The 23,957-nt window shown below is 32.5% G+C and overlaps 1 protein-coding gene across 1 annotated transcript in view; it reads left to right on the forward strand.

The window, feature by feature from the left end:
* The first annotated feature begins 5,705 nt into the window (after positions 1 to 5,705).
* Positions 5,706 to 23,957, forward strand: part of LOC140746851 (kynurenine formamidase-like) — a 30,777-nt gene continuing 12,525 nt past the window's right edge. Inside the window, exons 1-2 of the mRNA XM_073078948.1 lie at positions 5,706 to 5,876; positions 22,425 to 22,560. Coding sequence (XP_072935049.1) covers positions 22,443 to 22,560 — 118 coding nt within the window. The 5' untranslated portion in view covers positions 5,706 to 5,876; positions 22,425 to 22,442. The remainder of the gene's footprint in view (positions 5,877 to 22,424; positions 22,561 to 23,957) is intronic.

Here is a 23,957-nt window from a genome sequence, read left to right on the forward strand (position 1 = left end):
ATATAATATATGCCTATGTTACTCGTGGATAATGTAGCTTTCGAATGGTGAAAGAATTTTTAAAATCGGTCCAGTAGTTTTTGAGCCTATTCATTACAATCAAACAAACAAACAAAGTTTTCCTCTTTGTAATATTATATTAGTATAGATTAGGCATTAATTTTATATGAAGATATAATAATTATAAATATTTTTCTGTTAATAAGTACTATCTACATAAAATTTATTTTATAACGTGTAAATAAAACTATTCTGGATGGATGATAGATTGCAAATATTTTAACAACCAAGCCTAATTAGAAAAGTTAATAAAGTAAAAATAAAAAAAAAAAATTATAATTAAAATACAATTTAATTTTACACAAATACTTATTAAAAATAAGGAGGTTTTACTATTGTAAGTAAAATAAATAATTATTATGTTAATAAAATTTATTTAATTACCCCACAACTTATTTTCTGGAACATTCGAAAGGTTTTGGTGATGAAAACTGTTGGTGAAATATGCAACATTGAAAAGACTTGATATTTCGGTCATGTAGAGTTAAATTTAGCTGGTCTTAATTTAAACAATAAATGATAGCTAATTGTTAATCCTTTTACATAGATGACAACAATACATGATTAGGCTGAAGTCATTAACTTATGATTTCATATTTACAAAATGATACTATGTTTACGTACTTTGCAATTGACTACTTTAATAATCTGTTTAGCAAAAGTTCGTAGCAAACGTCCATTTGTCGTTTGTTGCTATAAACTTTTTGTTATATCGTGTAACAAATGAGACTTCTTTATAAATACGCAAGTACGGAAGTAGCAGGGCTAATCTGATTTTAACAAAAGTTCATAGTAACCGCCCATTTGTTGCGTGTTACTACAAACTTTTTGTCACATCGTGTAACAAATTAGACTTCTTTACGCAAGTCCGGAAGTAGCAGGGCTAATCTGATTTTAACAAAAGTTCATAGCAAACACCCATTTGTTGGGTGTTGCTATAAACTTTTTGTTATATCATGTAACAAATGAGACTTCTTTATATACAAGCATGGTAGGCATATGCCTTATCTTTTTACTGTGATATGATTATATATATCTGGAAAATCCACTCATAATTTAGATATATATCATTAATATCGACCAGGAAAACAAATGGTCCCAGATTCCTGCCTTGGAATCTCCCCGGGTAAATTATTATGGATATTTGTTAGAAGATAACCCTTTTACTTGTGTAATAAAGCTTCTAAGATCCTACTGTTATCGGTATTATTGTATAGCAAATACAATAATACCGATAACAGTAGGATCTTTCTTTTTAATTCTAATTATCCTTAAATATTTCGACAACATAAAGCCAAACTTAAAAAACCTTTAAAATATTTCTTGACCTAAAAAATTGGATTTTTAACATCCCTACCAAAAAAACGATATTAAAGTTTTAATTGCTAATTCTTTGTAATATTACGAATGAGAGGAAATACCATTAATTCGGCGAAATCTTTTAATTTAATTAATAACATCGTCGTTTTTAAACATATTTTTTATTTATTTTAAACCAAAGGTGTCAAATGATTGTTCTTTCAAAAATGGAACAACTAACTGTAATTGAAGTAAATTGTCTCAACAAGTTTTCTCACAAGCAAACAATACAAGGACAGATTTATGAAAATTAATTACCAATTGCCAATTAATTTCAATAGATCTTGGCAAATACATTAATTATAAGGTTAATTCATTAAGGAAACAAAGTTGCTAATGGCTCTAATAACGGCTTAATGATAGAACGAATAAATGGCACATAAAGTGCCGGAGTTAGAATTATGGATGGAAATAAACTTAGGTAGACACATAAATGCCTTGTAGAAGTTAGGTACGAATTTTGAATGGTGATAGCGCCACTCCTGTTCGTAGGCGAGGTAGGTAGGTCGGTACTCCTATTCGGTGGATGGGTGTGGGTGTCGAATGTTACATAAATATGGCATCTTATTCAGTACCCCTAGTAGGAGTTTTTAGGTTTGCTCAAAAACGTTCAACGTTTACGAATTTGCTCACACAGCGCACCCGTGGATCGTATCGGTACTAAAATTCCGCAGTATAAGTTTCAAGAACGGAACTATAATGCTATCAAAATTAAATTTTAAATGTGAAAATAAATACATGTCGGTAAAATTACGTATTATGCGAAATTTTAGTTCCGATGCAGTCCACGACTACAGGGTCCAAGTGTATTTGTCCATCATCTTCCGCAACATATAGAACACGTTTCATATGGAGTCGGTCACAAAACTCACAAATGTCCATGGGCCATCTTATCAAATATATTAAACTAAAGTTATACTAAAATATATATAAAAAAGTGTGTGTGTCAGCTACGACGCACGATTGGAGTTTACTCCTTACGAATGATAATTATGATATATATCGAATAGAAAAAAGGGTAGGTAAATGAACGCATCTGCTAAAATGATAAGAGAAACAAACATATATCTGTAATTATTCGGATTATTTATATTACTTCAATAATGCGTATTACATAAAGTATGTTACAAAATAATATAAAATAGCGCCATCTAGTGGCAAGTTTTATAACTTGTAAGTTTGCAAGTTTATCAATCTATGTATTTTGGTTCCAAATATTATAATGGTAACTTAATATAATTGTTTATATTAAAGTGAATTTTAATATTATATAATTATTTATATTTAAAACAATGTTAAACGTTTTATAACTTAAAACTTAATAATTATAATTTCTTTGCCATCTATAAAATATCCTTGTTGCAATTTACGGATGAAATTTATATGAGACTCAATAAACATGTTATTATATGTAATTTGGATTGTTTCTGAATGTTTTATAATTCTAGAATTCATTTAAAACGTATTGCTAATTTTATATAACTTATTTTGAACATAATTCATTAGAAATAATTCTGTAATAAATATTAAATAATACTGTTTTGATTTTGCCCGTTTATCGTTGATAGATGGTGCTGATCAATAATGCATCCATTTTTATAAGTTAAATTAATATATCAGTAACTTTCAAAAGCCTCTTTATGTTAAAAACTTATGTTGCTAATATTATATCTTATTCAATTGCTTACTGATTTTATATGTTACTCTTCTTTAAAAACGTTCATAAAAGATTGTTAATCATATTATGGCGCCAATGTTCATATTTTTCACAGTGTTTATAAATGATCAAACCTATAACTTAATTTATGCAAAAATGTAAACAAATTAGTTAATGAAGTTTTAATGTTTTATATATTGCTAATTATTTTTATTGTAATAATTACTTTCATATGGGATTTGAACTTACTGTATTTTAAATTAATAAAAGCACTCTTGATTCATATTTTGGTTACCGTTACGCCTCAACTTTTCGTGTTACACTTGATTTTACTCCTCATAAAATTTCCGTACCGGGCCTTATAACTCAAATCGTTTCTTAAGGAGTAAACTCCAATAAACTCCAATAATTTGATTTATTTTGCCAAATAGGCAAATATGAAGGTTCTAGAACCTATTGTGGTTTAACTCCGCCGGTACTACTGACACACCTCCTTCTGCCTCATAACAGCAGTGTTAAGCACTGCTGTGTTCCGGTTTGAAGGTCGTGGTAAGGGACACATACTTTTCCGAGGCGTTCCAGCGTAGTCCTCAGGGGTAACGGCGCATCAGTGTCCGACCTCAGGTAGGAATATTTTATCCTATCTGGGGTTGATTATAGATGCTCTTGATCGGCAGTAGCCATTTACCATCAGGTGGACTGCATGCTCGTCTTCTATTCCTATATTATAAAAAAAATCTATATGTTAATATATGCCTATAAATGTACGTAATACACTTAAGATGAATGTTTACGAAATACGTACGTTCTGTGAGTGACCGGTTATGTTATCAGAGTTATCTCCTGGCTCTCCAATCCAACCATACTTTTTATCAGCATTAAACATATGATTACCATACATTTTCGACAAAATATAAGTACCATTTTATAACTTAGTTTTATATTTAAAATACGTCAATTGTGCAATTTTATAATTAAAAAATTGCAAGTGTTGCTTAATGAGCTAAGGTGGTAAGGTGTAAATTTGAACTTCGGTGGTACCTTTTCTATGATACAGGAATATTAGATTAGCACAGAGTCCACCTGATGGTAAGTGACTTCTGCCGCTCATGAACATCAATAATCAATCCCGGATGAGATTACATTCCTAAAGATTAAGATAGACTACGTCGGACAGGTAAATCTCCATTACCACCCCTTCAAACCAGAATACAGCAGCATTTAACACTGTTTTTATTAGGCAGAAATAGATGAAGTAACGGTGCCGCCGGAGTCGAACCCCAAACGGCTCTACCACCGTCAAACCACATCTGTTTCCATCTTTTAAGTAATAGCCGTATCAAACGCCGTTAGGTTCTGGTTTGAAATGTGTGGTTAGGTCCAGAAATCTGTGGCCTAGATAGCCTAGGTTACGCCTAGGTTAGATATAAAAACAATCCTTTTTTGGAATCGATTACAGATCTCCAATAGCGGCGGTGACCATTCAATCTTACTTATAACAAAAAAAGTTCGTTTTATTTTAGTACAAAAGCAGGTAGAATGAACAGTACAAAGATAATGTTTAACGCTTTTTTTATTGTATGACGTGACGTGGCGTGGCGCACGTCCGCATTTTGGGAGCAGACATGTTGTTTACAAACATTTTGGTATTAAGGTCACATCAGCGGTCTTTGCGGAATATATGCCACGTGTATGTGATGCATTTTTTTATAATTTTACTGTTAAATAGTCACTTTATATTATGAATCATTCTTTTATCTTAAAATTAAAATTAAATTTATTTTTGCATGATATAATAAGTCGTAATAAAGTATTACATTACAAAAATGGTTATAAATACAAAAATATATAATGTTAATTTTAAAAGCATTTTCCCCAACTCTCAAGATGAGTCAAACGCGTGGTAACCTGAGTCACACAAGCGTTCTAACTGGTTTAAAGTATAGGCGTGGTGTAACGCACGTTCGCGCTCTGGTATAACGCACCTTTAACTAATTTTGTACTCGGAGCTTATTTTTTATACTTCTTTTATATTAGCTAACGCTTATTTTACACAAAAAATTAAGATATCGTTATTAGCATCTAACAATTGACAGCAACAATTTGTTTGTTTCAATTAATTAAAGCGATGTGCTTTAAGTTTTATAACATCGTTTTATCGATTATGAATTAAGTATCTTAAATATATCGAACGAATTATAAACATACAATAAAAAATATTTATATAGGTATTATGTTAAACTCTCGTAAGAAGTGTTATGTGTTACTGTGAATGAAAGTTTTGTATTTGGTATATCAGGATAACACGATTAAAAATAACATTTTTTTTTTAATTAATTAATTAATTAATTAAATTTAATTTAAATTATCTTATATAGTAAGGATTACTATATCTATCGCATGTACTATAGGAACGTACGCAAATTTATGAAACATTTCATCTATATTTAAGCATCTCGTAAAAAACCTTAGAATCTAAAGTATCATCTACATAGTCAACATCCCCACTTCAATAATTTTATTAATTGCATTTCCGGTATATTTAATTATAATACTTATTATGTCTCAACAGTACGTGCCGTGTGGCAAGCCTAGTTTTACGGTCAAGGCGTCAAAGCACGAAGCGCGCGCCTCGCCTCACTCGAGTTAGCGCGCTCAGAGAAGCGAGCTGCGCGCGCGCCGCAAAGCATATTTCTTTGTTTACAAACATTGATTCTACATATAGAAAGATTTTATCTATTAACTTTATCTTTAGCTGACGACATTCTTCAAACGGGATTTTATTACTCCATTATCGTAGGTAAGTTTTTTATATTAATACAATGCTATTAAGTTATAATTAAAATCGATAACAATTAAACTGATTTACAACATAATTGATGACCCAATCGAAGGCTTCACGGTTGTTGATCTTTGTTTTATCTCTCAGATTAACCTTGATAATATCGCCTTTAGTGCAAGTGTAGTTAATTAAACAATCCTATAATTACTATAAAAGTTTGTGTTAGGTATATTGTGTGTAAATCAAGTTACAGGTATATACGAAACAAGTTTTGATTGTAAAGCTGTTCATTGTATCTAGTGACAATTTGTAGATATCTGTAGGTATATAACGTTTTTTACATTCAACCTGTTTCCCAATATATACCTATAGAAAAAGTCAGTATACTTTGTGATTTTTGGATCAATAAAACATTTGCAAATTTTAAGGCCACGTGCAAATAATGCAAATGCGTAAGAAAAATATATATTTAAACAAGCAGAAAACAGCAAAAAAATCTTTGGACAATATTATTGTACTTATTCTATATTTAAATAATTTAATTGCACTTCGTATATCTAACAAAAATATTCATTGCTTATTTTCGGTTGAAATTAAAAGATAAGATAAATAAATGAAAAAACATACTTAGAGTAAAATTTCGCAATTATAAGGTTTAAGCTTGCGGCGACGATTTTACACGATCAATTACACGACTCTACAAAAAAAATTTCGTTCTTTGTCCTAAAGTTTATACTATTATTTTCCAGTTAGTTATGCACAAAAACGAAAAGAAAATACCTTTTTTCGGTATAAAGTTTGCTTTTGTGACATCATGAATTTTGAACAACGGTATCAAGGCCAATATAATGAAAACATGATGGGCGACTATATTTGGGGTTTATTGAGAGAAAGTAGCTATGAACATAAAAGAAAAAGTAAAAGTGTGCACTTTTAAGTTATTTTCCACTTTTCTGTAAGCTAATTTGATAGTAAAACTTAATAAAAATAATAAACATTTTTATTTCAATAGTTTTATTTTCAATCAAAAATTAAAATCCGAGATTTTTAAAAATTTCGTTCAATCAGTCTTCTAAGCACAAAAGCAAAGTTTTTCATGCCATATTTTTTTTCCGTCTTATTACGACCTAAACTACCGAAATTTAATGCTTTGCAATCAAAGTCAAATTTCATGTTGACCCGTGTTATCAATTATCTCCACTAGGGATTAAAAGTTACTGTACTGCAATTAAGGAAGCTTATACACGAGCAATAGTTTATGTCTGTCGTAAGCGACAGTCAGCGACCATTGCTGGCTGCAACGCTGCTGCTTGTGGTCAGCAACCATCAGCAATGGTCTTGGACTGTCGCTGACTATATCCAATTGTCGCCCAGTGATGCCATCAGTGACCATCAACGACTGTTGTGGATTGTCACTAACTATCACTGACTGTCGCCACATGTCATCAGCGACTGTCACGTACTGTCGCTCCAAGTCATCAGCTAATTGCGCCGACTGATAGATTGTCGACGATGAAGGTCAATGATCATCAACAACTGTCATCAACACACCTTTTAATCGTTTATTAGTACTGTCACACGTCTCTTACCTCATACAATCCAATTGCTTACCCATAATGAGCTTAAACTTGAACTTTTACTCTATACTACTGAACTTTTAATGTGTGGGCCTTAACAGCTAGGTACTGACATATTTGTTAAGGTTAAATATATTCACATATTCTTTCCCTGAAACTTAATTATTTTGTATGTATTTTAATTATAGTTATTGTAAGAAAATAATTATTATATTACAATTAATAAATCTAAAATTTTTATAAAATTTGTAACTATTCTATCAGTGTGTTATTATAAGAAGGTATTGAGTACTTACGTTTACAGTTTGAAATAATTTATAATAATAATTTTCGAAGATAAAACAAAAAACTCAGACATAATATCATGTATTTATGTGCAGCTCTAGCATAATTTTCCTTATTAGCAACATAATTCATTAGCAACATAATATTATTATAAAAACTATAAAATTATAATGTAATTAAATTTGCACATATGATTATATTAAATATCGTCTTTCAAAAAACATTGCACATCAAATTTAATTATGTATCTAAATATTGTATACTAATTGTATCACTAAAATAAAGTTTAAAGATAACTTTTTATAAAATTAATTAATACAGTCTACTAAAATTGTATTTTTTTTTTGGTAAATGTTCTTCTTAAAAGACGTATTTAACAATTTACCTTTATAATCCTTTCAATCCTATCTCTACAATATTTAGTAGAATACAAAATTGCAAGATTTCGCTCTTCAACACAAAGATAAAAGTTCATCTAATAATGAATCGCTAGAATCTATTTTCGTTACTCCTACGTCTCACAAGTAGAGCAAAGACAAGTAGAGCAACTGTAAAGGTTGATAATACCATTATATCCTTATCACACGATATTTAATGGAATTTAATTAAGCACTTGATTTACATTAGAGAAATTTATAAGCTGTAAGTAGCAAAAGATCTTGCAGTCCACCTGATGGTAAATGTTCACTCCCTTCATGGATTTTTGTATCCAACTCCACATTGAAAAGGTTCTACCCAAATTCGATCACAGTTTTTTATATAACGTAGGAGTATCAGACGACCATGCAGTCCACCTATACTAAGTTGCTACTGCCGCCCACGGACATCTTTAATCAATCCCAGATAGTATTAGATATTCCTACCAGATGTCAGCTACAGAAACGTCGTTATCCCTGAAGACTAAGCTGGAACGACTCAGAAAAATACGTCTTCCTTACCACATCCTTCAAACTAGAACACGGCAGCGCTTTGCTGTTATTAGGCAGAAATTGGTGTGGCGGTGGTGCCGCCGGAATCGAACAACAAAGGTTTCTACCACCCTCAAATTCTATGGTTGCCTCCTGTAAGTCACTCGGCATCCACACCTTTCTATTGAAACACAAGAACTGCTTCACGCTGAAAATTGGTGTGTAATTTGAAGATTAAATTATAATATCATCGCCATATATATATGATATAATGACGCCAAAGTAACAGCACTTGTAAAAACAGTAATCCTGATATTGTATACTGTACATAATTGATATTGTTTGAATTGAATTTATAATACACATTCATGGCGAATAAATTAAACCATTACATATTCAAGGCTAAAATGATTTTAATGCGTATATTGCGAGTATATTAAATAATATAATAACACGAAATAACAATGATTAAAAATAAATAAGACGAGTTGTAATAAATAACAGATGTATCTAAGTAGTTAACGGATTTACCTGCTTTGCTTTTTGTGCATATCTATGTGTATTTACAAATAAAACTATAGTAAGGTACATCTAAGTAAGAATGTAGAGTCTAACTATGATTTAAAATGCTTTCGTAAACTCATTTGATTATATATTTATTTATTTGTATTATAATAAAACAAAATACCCAACTGCTAAGTCACATAATTTAGACGAACATACATAGGTACATAAATTTAAACACAAAAAACGAACCTTCACAATTTATTTAGTACGGTTTAATTTTTGGAACAAAATTCACAAAATGAAAGAGTTTTCAAGGGAAATATGTTTTTTTGTGCTTGAACCGATGGAAGGGAAAGGACTTGTACTTCCAAAACGAAAGTGGTAACTCAATTAAAAAAGTTTTTGAATGACATTTAATTTTAACGATATCTAATGGCGAATTAATCTTAATTATTACTAGTGACTCCGTCTTTATCTGACTGTCATCATTGTTTGACTTTTAATAAGAATATGTAAGATCTCTGAATATGCAAAAAAATATAAAAGAGTTTATTTACATACCGCATGTAATAATACACTTTTAGAGTATTGAAAGAAAGTTTCTATTTTAATTAACTTGGATTTTATTAAGTTTAAGTGTAGGTACTAAACTCTAATGTATTTGCATGCTACTTAGATCTAAAAAACGCTTCAACAAAAATGTTTAATGATCAACGAAATCAATAACACCTTAATCGATAAGTATAATATCGTAAATAAGTAAATTGATTTGATTTGGTTCGATTACGATACTCTACGGGATTATTTCAGTAGCACTACCATGAGTTGGCATAGAAACGTCACTATAGAAATTGTAAATAGAAAACTATTGTCATTTTGCTAGTGAATAACATAACTACTATCGTTACGGTATTTCTTGACAACGTCTGTCAAATTAATGACTCATGGGACCGAATTTGTATGGCAATAGATCATAATGACATTCGCTAGCGATTTGATTTCGATAGGTTTTTTACGTTACGAGTGGCTCACACTACGGAATTTAGTTATACGAGTAACCACCAGAGGCGCTGTACAATTTTTCATACCTTTATTTTACGCAGTCGCTAGCGAGTAATACTTTTGTAAACTCATGGTAGTGCTACTGACATATAAGCAGTCTTAAAACATATATAATAGTATAACGATTTCAAGTGATTATATTTGACCTAGCCGTAATTTATAATTGCGGATTACATACACATGTTTTCAATGGAAACGATATCTGTATTATCTATAAACTTTAGAGTGCATTCACTGAGTCGATAAGCTTTGTCGCTATAGCAAATAAGTAACATTGTAAGGTAATTACATTTTAAAGTACCAACATCATTATTAACCATAGATTAGTAAAGATTTTGAAATAATTATTTATTTATTACGTAAATTACGTAATTATTACGTAAATTAGTTATTTATTCGTACATTTTCTCTAAAAATGTTTTTATTTGTCAAAAATTCAAAAAAAGAACTTACTAAAATAAGCCGTTTGTGGCTTCATTCAATTACAAGGCGGTGAAGTATCTTTACTAATCTATGTTATTAACCAATTACCGACGCTTTGCTGGGCAAATATCTTTTAAAAAGGCTGAAAATGACTTCATACAAAAAGTAATAATAATTTGGAGAACTCTCTAGTGTGAAGATTCCTAATATTTCCTCTAAGCTTAAGTATAGGTAGTAGATAGTTTACGCGTCATATAAACTTTACTTTGCCTTTAAAACTTTATCATTCTTATCGACAACAGCAACCAAAAAAAAACAAAAAAAAATTGATTAAACTTATATTACAAAAGAACGAATGCATAAAAATTAAATTACTGAAATCGGAAAACCAAAGAATTATATCACATTTCACTCGCACTATTTAGACGAATATTCATGTTTATTTCCAATAATTTCGACTATAGTGCCAAATGAATAATAAAACATTACCCTCCACAGTCGAGTATAACTTGAACGATATTGTTTTATTTGGTTAAGTATATCACAAGGACATGGAGTAATCGATCGCCAAGATGACCGCATTACCGGCGTTAGGTTACCGGACATTAGCACCCACGAAGCATATAGCACCAGCTTCGTAATGTGTCGAGTATTTTATTGCGTGATTCATGCATATAAGATACTTTGCATATATTTCGAATTTTATATAAGACTATCTCATATTTTTGGAATAAAAAGTAATCTTACAATAAACCTTTAATCTATATGTCTAATAAAAATCAATCCGCTATTTCTTAGACTATATATGTATGTATGTATGTATGTATGTATGTAGAAAGGAACATGCTTTGTGAAAATCGGATTGTTATAACAGAATTGTATAAAAAATTATATGTATAATATATTTCGCTTATATATTTACCAAATAATGAAAATGTAACTACATTCTGAATAACTATTACGCATGATCAAATACAGATTGACACTTACATTGTTGCAATAAATTATTAGGTATTTTAAATGATATTGGTATGTAAAACACAATACAACAACAACTAAGTGAGGGTGACCGTTATGGTCGCTGCTTTTCACAAAATGGTCGTTAACTTCTATCTACATAAGCCAAGGCCAATCAAGATCTCCGCTACATTAAAACACAAGCGCTACATTAATTACAAAAAAATATACGCGACGAATAGATAACCTCTCTTATTTGGGATGTCTGTTAAAAAAGGACATGCGCAAGCGCATGCAGGGTCTGAATACGTCACGTGACGTTATGACGTCATTAAATTTTGTTTAAAGTCAGATGGACTAAGGTAAAGTGGAAATCGTCGCTTATCACACAACACTAAAGAATTCGACAATAGGTAATCATACCTCGGCGGCTTTTTATAAGCTTTTGCCGACTGAAAAATACGTCACGTGACGTCATGACGTCATTACATTTTTTTTAAAGTCACGCGGACTAAGGTAAAGTGGAAATCGTCGCTTATCACACAACACTAAAGAAATCGACAATAGGTAATCATACCTCGCCGGCTTTTTATAAGCTTTTGCCGACTGAAAAAGCAAAAGATACTATGTTCAGTTGTACGTTTTTTCGAAGAGCTTTCCATAGAGGAAGTATAGAGGAAGAGAGAAGTACTAACTAAATTGCCAAGTCAAATTGCTACTTACCAAAGTTCAAATTGGGATTTACCTACTATGTAGCAGTATAAATTCTTCGAAGAGCTGCCATAGAGGAAGTATGGGATAGAAGTATTAACTAAATTGCCAAGTCAACTTGCTACTTACTAACAAAGTTCAAATTGGGACTCACAAAAGCGAGTTGAGCTCACTCGCCTTATCTAATAAAACTTTCCGTACATCAGCCAAGCAGCTCTGTTAACTTTCTATTGATATTATTAATGTTTCAAACCATAAGTAAATAAACTTAAATCAGAAGCAGCAAATATTGAAAGATAACTAATCACGGTGATATAAATACAATGTAATCAACATAGTAATTATATTTATATTAAAATATACGTTTGAATCGTTAGATAGTTAGATAGTCAGACTGACGTTCATCATCGACATGATCATGTCCCACTGCTGGGCACGGGTCTCCTCTCAGAATGAGAAGGATTAGGCCATAGTCCACCGCGCTGGCCAAGTGTGTATTTGTAGACTTCACATACCTTTTAAAACTTTTTTTAAGAATTCTCAGGTATGCAGGTTTCTTCACGATGTTTTCCTTCACCGTTTAACCAAGTGATAATTAACTTCTAATACGCACATAACTTTGTTAAATCAGAGGTGCGTGCCTGGGATTTGAACCTCGGACCTCTCGATCAAGAGGCCGCGTTTCTTAACCACTAGGCTATCACGGCTTATACTTTAAAGATAACTTACTAATAAGTATTGTAAATGACAAAAAATCCTATACATTCGTATAATAATATTCCTATAATTTCCTATGAATTCATAATCTCCGTATCTAAAACAGGGTGCTTTGAAGGGTGTGGTTGGAGAGACACTTGTATAAGACGTTCCAATTCAGTCCTCAGGGGTACGTATCTATGGTCGCCCTACGTATGAAATGAATGCTATCTGACGTGGAATGTATATATCCATGGGTGTCTACTGTCTATTGTCACTTACCATCAGGTGGACTGCATTCTCGTTTGCTACTTTAATAATAATACATAAGATTTAAACAAAAACTGACAATTTAGAGCTGCGTTGAGCTCTACAAAGTAGTTATCACATTCGGTTGGCCAAAACAGTCTTATCATCTTGTATAAAAACTTGGAAGAAAATATAGTAGATAACGAAAAGTTCTTCACTTAATGTCGTTGTGAGCGCACTTGTTTAATTTTTCGCGAACACATTCCTGATAACCTTATAAAATTGGAACAGACCTGAATTAATGTAAAATATTTAAGATATTAAACATGTTTCCAGAACACCACAGATCAATACATTGGTGATTGGTGACAGTGCCTATGGCTTCCTTGTAACAGTAATGTGCCATAATTCAGGTATACCATTGGGAGCGTTCGAGCTTATTCCTCAGATTGTACTCCTGTCCTATTTGGACTTGAACACAATGAACTTAATATCAATAGACGGGAATTTTCAATGTAATAATTCGAAATAGAAAATATCTACATATTAAAAGAATACAATAATAAATAATACTCTTACATTCCAACAGATATTGGGCTGAAAACTATCTTTTAAGGAAATGATACATACCTAATAATATTATTTCAATTTATAAACTTTTGAATCTCATGTGCATCAAACGTAGACATTTGTACACATCTAAAAGGTCTTGCGAAACTTATCTACAACACATTGTGAGTCATATATCCAACATTTGGAGCACATATCGTATATCTCATAACACTTACCTAATAAGAAGATTCTTAACATGACCTAAAATTCATTTATAAAGAAGGTAAGCCAGTTTAACTGGTTTTCTGTTTGATAATGTGCGTTGTGAACATGTTCTGAATGACAAAATTATACAAATAGATGTATGGTGTAGAATTCAAGGCTTGTAAAATTATGGAATAAATAATTAACTTATACAGTTATTTATACTGTACATATACACATATGGTACTGAATTATCCACATGCATATTAGTAAGTTTAACTTTAAAAAGTGGTAGAACCAGTAGGATCGATTCCGTGACAGGATGTGGAAGATGGCTGACTTACGTGCCGCTATCCCTGAAGACTAAGCTGAAATGCTTCAGAAAAGTATGTCTTCCTTACCATACCCTTTAAGCCATAACACAGCAGCGCTTATAACTGATATTATTGGGAAAAAATAGGTCGCCGAAGTCGAACCACAGAAGAATCTGCAACCTTCATTAGTATAAAGTCTACAAATTATAGTTCCGAGTACTTAATATATTACAATATTATTATTAGCCTTAAACATTGTGCAAGAAAGCATCAAATATAGATATTTTACATATAAATAGTGGATATAAATATAACCACAATACAATATGTGGTAACTTATCTTCCCGGTATTGTAAATACAAACATGCATTATGCATAAGACGGTAGGTATTTTTATATTTTTGTATTTATTACTTTGTGCAATATTGTTAATTTTCGGTTCAGTAGTTCAAATTCGGTTCTAAAACCAAAGCTTAAATATTTATAGAGCATGTCACTTTCGCATTAGAACCCATATTAGAATACGATACTCATATTTAAGTAATGTTACTTCATTTTGTGTGCGTGTGTGTGTGTGTGTGTGTGTGTGTGTAAAAAACTTGTATTAACACGTTCCCAGCGGCACAGATTTTTCTGTACTTTTCATTACTGCGTTACGAGTTGTTTTAAACCTCGTCCTATACCCGACATTGTGGCGGCACGAGGCGTATTAAATCCCACCGCCCGAAGGAGACTAAAATCCTTTTTTTGGCGCCAAATAAGATAAAATAGACGGCTTTTGTCTTGATTATTATTAACAATGAGTTGATTAACCTAGATCTGCCACCGCCCTTGGTCAAATTAGTTAGTTTAGATTCTATGGGTAAAATAAAATGTGGGGTCTAATGCACCTCGGACCGCACTGAAAAATGGCAGGTTTCGGTATAATTTAGTGATGGGAAAATAAATATCGATTTTATTTTATTGTTTTTATTTATCAACGTTATGGACAGAATGAATACAAAAAGCGGAAAAGTTATGGATGTTTTTCATTGAAACATTTCAGACAATAAGGTTTTTTGCAAACAGTGCATTCCGTGAGATTTTTTTTTTGGTTTTTTTGTCTGTCTCACGACATGTCAAGAATATGCGGAGTTTTTCGTAGCATCCGACACATCTCTTCTTCTTTGGACCCTTATCGAGATGATGTGCTTTCTTTGCAGTGGATTCTGAAAAGTAGGAACGAGTAGATTAGGGTATAGAGTAATCGGAATACTCGGTAACGATTTTGCCTACGTTTCCTATATCAATAATGTAGCTACTTAACTTTTGTTTGAACCATAACAGGAAACGTAATTATCTATAATGTAATTTCTTACTATTAGTGACTTACCTGTTTTTGAAATATCTTCCTGTATTCTGATTTTGGCTCAGATTTTTCAACCGGTTTTTCTTCATCTTCCTCCATGATCAACTTTTTTCGGCAACGTTTCGACATGATAATTTTCAACACAAAGACAGCGGTCCTGCGTTGCACAACACTAACCACGTGAAGCTAGCGTGGGGTGCGGTACGAGGTGCGTGGGGAAACGAGGCGTTCGCAACCTCGTTCCGCACTGTGTTAGCATTATTATTTGTTCAGTGCGGCACGAGGTCTAACAAACCCGACATTATGTTGGTGTACCATAGAACTAGGAATCAGTAGCACATCACAAACATATAGTTATCACTCTCCTACACTGAACCAGACGGAAGTTATGCCTCTCGCACCACAGAGAAGTTAAAGTTTTTTCTTACCGCTATAACGACCAGACATGGACGAGGTGTTTTAAGCCGCGTTCCGCAGCTAACGTGTTAAAACGTGATTTATAGGTGATTTGGGAGAGAAAGCGGTCAATGTGTTGGTACCTTTCAACAAATCCAAGTTTTTCTTCAATTGAAACTACTTTATGTGAATAACATGCATTATGTGTGCTATGTTTATTGTATAGTGTTACTGGGTCATTGCTCTCGTACTATCGTCACCATATAATAAAGTGTGAATACTCTATTGTTTTAGATATACATGCGTATATATAGACGCGCGTAGATGAACATTTCTAAGCGACCTTTATTGCAACTTAAATGTTATTTTGTGTTGATTACAGAATATGTTCATAGGCCATAGTGTAGCTACCGTCACCGTGCTTTTTGGTACTTCCAAAAAATAAAGGACTTTTTTGAGGAACATTAGGTACCTACTATGATTTGCTGTGAAATTTTGTCGAATTTATATATTCTACATAATCTCCATACTTTATACAGGATATTGGAATTAGAATATATTTATACTTTCATGAATAATGCATATATTGCCAAACAAATAATAAAATTGTTAATAAAGTTAAAAAAAATCCTTAACTGTTTTATATTAGCTTTTTCATAATAATGAATAGTATTCACATTGGGTATTTTAAAGAATAAATATTATTGAATATATTAAAATATTGCATCTCAGAGAAACTACTTTGAATAATCATTGGTTTAATCTTTCAAAGTAGGCTTCCATCCATGTCGATCCGCTCCAGTGGATCTGAATGATCCTTAGAATAAATTAAGGTTGAATAATTTTATCTAGGGTTGGCGATTCTTTCCGAAAAATATCGATTCGAATCGAAGTGCAATAAATCTATTCACAATAAAATCGAGGTCCAAAGAATCGATTCTCCAAGGATCGATCTTCGATCTTTTCAGCTAAAAAGGGCGAACAAACCTAAACCAAGGGCATCAGGACCAAACAAGCACTGAAATATCCGTCAGCAAAAATGTATATACACATTCAAACAACTTCGAAAAAATCGACTTTCGATTTCTAGGATGAAAGATTGATTCCCTAAATCAATCCATTAGTGGAGATCGATTTAAATAATCGGTTCGATGATCGATTTTTCGATTAATCGATCTCAGATCATCATCATCATCAACAATCCATTACTGTCCCACTGCTGGGCACGGGTCTCCTCTCATAATGAGAAGGATTACGCCATAGTCCACCGCGCTGGCCAAGTGCGTATTGGTAGACTTCACATACCTTTGAGATTTTTTTTTTTTTATAAATCTCTCAGGTATGCAGGTTTCCTCACGATGTTTTCCTTCACCGTTTTTAGCAAGTGATAATTAGTTTCTAATACGCACATAACTTTGAAAGATCAGAGGTGCGTGCCTGGGATTTGAACCTCGGACCCCTCGATCGGGAGGCCGAGTTTCATAACCACTAGGCTATCACTGCGATCTCAGATAGCCATCCCTAATTTTAACATTGTAACTGGTCAGAATCGATAAGTGAAGTGTTTTGCGTTAGTACGACCTTGAAATATATCTATTTCCTACCTTTCGGGCCGTGAACAAGATTGCAAGATTGTTTTGTATATAACAGCAAACTATAAAGTTTATATCATTGCTATGCATACCCAGTGGTAGTGATAGCCTAGTGATTAAGAAACTCGGCCTCTCGATCGAGAGGTCCGAGGTTCAAATCCCAGGCCTCTGATTTTTCAAAAATTATGTGCGTATTAAAAATTAATTATCACTTGCTAAACGGTGAAGGAAAACATCGTGAGGAAACCTGCATACCTGAAAGATTTATAAAAAAAATCTCAAAGGTACGTGAAGTTTACCAATACGCACTTGGCCAGCGCGGTGGACTATGGCCTAATCCTTCTCATTACGAGATGAGACCCGTGCCCAGCAGTAGGATAGTAATGCGTTGATGATAGTGATGCATACCCACGTGGTGGCGATACTTTGTGTTGATGTTCAATCTTTGTGCCGTTTTCCCAAATATTTTCGACATAAATTTTGTAGTCTATATTACTTCCAGGCAAACTTTATCTTGGAGAAAAGGTCCCGTTCATATTGGTTCAGTATTTGAAAAGTTCCGTAGGAACCAAATACTCTAGCTTTGTTTTCACCACTGACAAAATAAAACACTAACTTTTTAAAAGTTTATGGTTAACTTAATATCATCTCTATTATCACACACAAATATGTCTAGAAAAAAGCCGTTAAATTTAAATCACGATTGCCTCTATTGTATTTTACTATATTTTATTGGGTATTAATTGATTTATTAAATATTTACAAAATAAGCATCTCTATAAACGTACCTTTATAAATATTGCGTTTTATTCATACGGAAAAATGCGTGTTGGTATAAATATGAGAACAATGGAAGAAACTACGCAATAAATATTGCGTAGTATATTTTCGGTTGCAAATTCTCGTATCTTATTACGCATATTTCACGTATTCAATGTAGTGTGCTGATTTAAGGTGTTTTATCCATAAATTTGATTACGTTGTCCTTTTTTGTGTAAAATATTAACTCTGCTGATGGTTCCATCATTATTGATGTACAATAAGTATTTTTGGGTTCAAATGTATACGATTTTGTTTCATAGAATCTCTCTGTGCTTTCTATTGTCCAATGGTCCGAAATAATATAATCGAATCGAAAAGCTCGCATAAAAATATACATATTTATAAACTGTTTTTATTCTTATTTTTGTGCAAAAAAGAACATTATAAAATTATAATGTCTATTCTTAGATGAAAAAAAATGTGTTATTCCAATTTATTTACGTATCTTATTTATCTAGGCATTGAATAAAAATAATACGTACATATTTTTGAAAATAAAACTACGAATAATTGAGTTCTTTTATCGCGCATTTACCTGGAACTTATTTAACTCTCAATACGTACACGTGTACAATATGTACACCTGTATTAATAAATGCAAATACATATGATATTTAAACATATAATAGTCTTTATAACTTTTGGAATGCAAAATAAAGAAGTAAAATATTTTATGTGTACAAATGCATAAGATTTATAAATAAGGTTGAAGAAAACGAACATACAATCCTAATGGTATGTGATAAATGCCGGTCATGAACACTAGTAACCGACTTCATACAAATAACAAAACGCAACTTCATACAAAACAGTTTTGTGTGAAGTTGCCCTCAGGAGTGGCAAGGCACGTATCCTGAGAACCGTAACGATCACCTCATAGGTATATAAGTCAGCCAGTTTTCTAAATACCTAAGTTTATTACTAAGTTCATCAATCATCAACAACCCATTACTGTCCCACTGCTGGGCACGGGTCTCCTCTCATAATGAGAAGGATTAGGCCATAGTCCACCGCGCTGGCCAAGTGCGTATTGGTAGACTTCACATACCTTTGAGATTCTTTTTTTCAAATCTCTCAGGTATGCAGGTTTCCAAACGATATTTTCCTTCACCGTTTAGCAAGTGATAATTAATTTGTAATACGCACATAACTTTGAAAAATCAGAGGTGCGTGCCTGGGATTTGAACCTCAGACCCTCGATTGAGAGGCGGAGTTTCTTAACCACTAGGCTATCACTGCCATCTAGGCTATCACTGCCATTACTAAGTTACTATTACCTAATTCTTAATTGTCTTTAATACTTAATAAACCTTTGATATCATTTCAAAGTGGTTTAAAAGAGTAGATTATGGACATACTACAAGAATTGGTTTAATGAGTTTTGCATTACGATGTTAACATACCATTAAGATAAATATAACTACAACATTAGATTTACCAACATCTGCATAAAATAAACATATTAGAAAGCAAATATTAATATTGATTTCTACTTATTATCACCACTTGAACTCATATTGACTATCTACAAAGATAAATAAGAACAGGTCATTTAGGAAAAGTATTGGGAGTATCTAAAAGTTTGATATAATATTGGAAACGCATTAGTGAAACATTGGCCAAGTGTGAGTCATTTTCTCACACGGAGGGTTCCGTGCTACCCATTTTTGATTAACTGTTTTGGTTTTAGTATTTGTTATATTAGCAACCACAAATGTAAATGTATTTTTTCAACCGTCTACCAGTCTACCAGTATGTAAAATGTATACCAGTGGATGCTATAACAAGAAATACCTACTAAAAATAAAAATGTTTAATGTAAAAGGGGTAACAAAAAAACTGCTAATTTGCGTCAGTTTTCGCTTCATCTATTAAATCGTAATAATAGATGAAGCGAAAACTGACGCAAATTAGCGGTTTCTTGTTACCCCTTTTACATTAAACTTTTTTATTTTTTAGTATTTCTTGTTATAGCGGCCACTGTTATACATTTAAGAGTCTATGTATTCCGAGAGATAATCCTGTGACAGACGGACAGACAGCGGAGTCTTAGTAATAGGGTTCCGTTTTTACTCTTTGGGTACGGAACCCTAAAATGTATTCGACGTAAAGGACGTATTGTACAAACTTCATTATACATTTAGTTCCAAAACTCAATTGAGTTCTAAATTGGACACGGATCGGTAAAAAACATTATGCGATAAACTTTACTACAATGGTTAATGGTAACGGAAGTACCGAAAACAGAACATGGTAGTTAAGTCATTGAATATCAACCATTTTGTAATCAATATCTATAATTACTATTCACGAAAGGAGGTTTTTTTATGATATGGAAACGCCAAATGACCTTATAATATCTAAAGGAATAAACAATGAATTTTATTGAACCTAACCAATGCGGGTACAACAATGTCAGCTGACTTGGTAGTGGCTGTCTTAATTTTTTTAGATCCCACAGTTGGGCATAAATTACACTCTGATTTCTCTGAAGGGAGGTGAAGTATCAGTTACACTGCATGCTCGTTTGTAACATCAATTTTATAAAAAAAAGACAGTTAACCACCCAGTTTTGACTCTTTCCTTCTTTTCTTTTCCTCTCTTTCCAGTTTGATAAGGAGTCTGTGCTAAATACTAAGAGATAGCAAAGCGCTTGTTACATACTTCATCTAGAAATTTTTGATTTATTATTTTCTTAAGGTTTTTAAACTTTGTAGAACACGCAACTGAATTTGATATTATACTATTACGAAATATATATTTTCCTAATAATATCTAGATGTCATATAAGTAACATTTTTGCTGATTGGACAAAATAAAATAAAAAAGTACTGTAAAACAATTGCCATCGTATGAACTACCTAATTAACAAACCGTCTTAAATAAATATAGAGTTAATAACTCTTGTTATGATAAAATTATGTGAGAAATCCAAAATAAAGTTGCAACGTTCGTAAAGTCAGTTGAATATCCTAAAACTGACGTCAATTTTATATTTAGCTTGTTTGATTGTAATCAGCGTGTTTGCGTGCGTTTCAACAACGTGGTCATCAACTGTTTTATCCAAACATGTTTGAATTATATTTAGTTTCATTTATATATTATTATGAAAAATGAATTTATATATGTATGAAGATGATTTTACATATGTATGAAGACGCGGTCATATGTCATATGTTGTCGTATGTCTAACTAAATATTTGTACCTTTATGTCTTTTACTTGATATTTCTTATCTCTTAGTATCGGACATTTATAGAGGTGCGCAAAATATATCACTAAAGTCAAAAGAGATATATCTTTTGAACTCAGTGATATATATCACTCCTTTAGCTCAGTAGCTCGCTTTAGTTCAGAAGCTCTGTAACGATATAAGCGACATTTTATATCAGTATTTCGGAGAATCAGATCAAAATGTTTTGACAACATTTTTGATTCCTATAATTAATATAAAACTGGCAAGAAATTATATATGAATTTCACAGCCAACACTATTTGTATATCAGGGATTACATTTTCATATTCTTAGCAAAGAAAAAATATTTTAATTTAGTGTTTTATACGTAACCGTAACTGTTATGTATCTCAATCAATGCATTTGACTCAAATCAGACTCTCTCAGTCAGTCTCTCATTTGACTCATCACTCACACGCGAGCGAGAATAACGCTGTTGAGTTGTAGAAGATCTTATATCCGGAATCGTATGGACCTATGAACCCAACCATGTGACGCGGATATAAAGATATAATTCAAAATCGTCGAAGTTGATGAGTGATTAGCTCTTTGGTGAAGATATACAATCTTTTATATCACTCACTCGCGAGCTACTCAATTCTAGACATGTATCATATTCACAATAGAACGCTTACTTACCTATGCATTTCTCTATTTACAATGTTTTCTATTTTATTATAAATAAATTATATTTTGTACAAAATTTTCATGAACTCTTTTGAATTCCAGATAATACCAACAAGAAAGATGGCGGTCATAACGGAGAGTATCGATTTGAACAGAGAATATTCACCGAGCATGTGGTCCAGAAGGTTCTCTACCGCGCAAGAGGTCATGCAGCATCATGTGCTGTTCTGCAATGAAGGTGATCTTTGAAGAAGAAATTTGAAAAGTAGACCGAGTATGGTTCGAGATACCAACGCCACACTTATTGATAGCGAGAAGCAGTTCTGCATTTCGGCAAAAACATCTTTAATCAGCTCGATAAAATTAGATTCCTACGAGAGGTCGGTCTCAGATGCGTCACCATCCTTGAGGATCATTAAGGAATGCCTCGGGTAATCCCTTACCTTTCAAACCAGAATACAGTAGCGCTTCACAAATTCTGTTATAAGGTAGGAATAGATGTAGCGGTGGCGTCTTTGGAGACCAGCCACAAAAGGTTGTACCACCTTCAGTTTGTATATCGGAGGCATTAAGTTGCGAACGGGTTGCGGCTTCAACATAACTTCCACCTGTTTTACGTACAGAATGAAAGGGATACGGGTTACTGGCCATTGCGTCCGTTGAAACTTTCCCTTAAGAAACAAGTTTTACGAGTTCGCATTTATACTGCCACAAATATAGGAGATACAAGCGTAAATATAAGACACTTTGGATGTCTTTTACGACTGATTTTAGTGCGCTGGACAGTAGATATAATATATAGATGTGGCCACCCGTTGATATTTTTCAAAATCGATTCTTAATTCGATTAGCATAAAAGCATAAAAGTCCACTATATATGGGTACATGACGACCCGCGTGGCGAATCTGTCACCATATCGGTCTGACGCAAAGGGTCCCGAGTTCGATCCCCGGCCAAATGAATACCATAATAATGAATTTAAATATCTATTCTGGGTCTGGTCTTTTTTTGTTTTTATCTTTGTACGATTTCATGGCACCCACGAACAGAAAACCGTGTAGGGCTGTGTGTATGGTGTGTGTGTGAGTGTAGAAATCATTTTTATAGATATGAGCAAAATTATAAATGTTGAGGTGTTTACGAAATAATTTCCATATTTAAGACATGTCGGTCAATAACAAAACCTGCACTCCTACAGTAAACGTGCACATAAACCACACACACATTCACGGCATTGCTAAGCTTTTCCCTTCGAGGCCACATCTATTGTCTTAAGTCTACCGACCACTGTATTTTATGTTGCAGCAATAAGGAAAAGCAAAAGGTTACCCGATTTTTCTTTTTCTTCATATTTCATCAGAAAGGAAGGTTAAGAAGTATAGTTTGTTTCGCCACATGTATATTAATAAATAGTTTAAGGGAAAATAGTTAAAGACTATTTATGTATGTATTTTATTTTTTTAGCGTCTTTCCCCTTTATTTATTATTTGTTCTATAGTATGCTATCTCTATATTTACACTTAATTTTATATATTAGTCCTGCATCTATAATTTAATTGCACCCTCCCTATTATTTTAAGTCATCTCTTCTTTAACTCCTCATCCTAAGGTTGTCTGGAAGAGATCGCTGTTTT

This window comes from Epargyreus clarus, unplaced genomic scaffold (assembly GCF_041222505.1).
Source record: "Epargyreus clarus isolate Ecla_fem2 unplaced genomic scaffold, WU_Ecla_fem_2.2 ptg000014l, whole genome shotgun sequence".
NCBI classification, from domain to species: domain Eukaryota; kingdom Metazoa; phylum Arthropoda; class Insecta; order Lepidoptera; family Hesperiidae; genus Epargyreus; species Epargyreus clarus.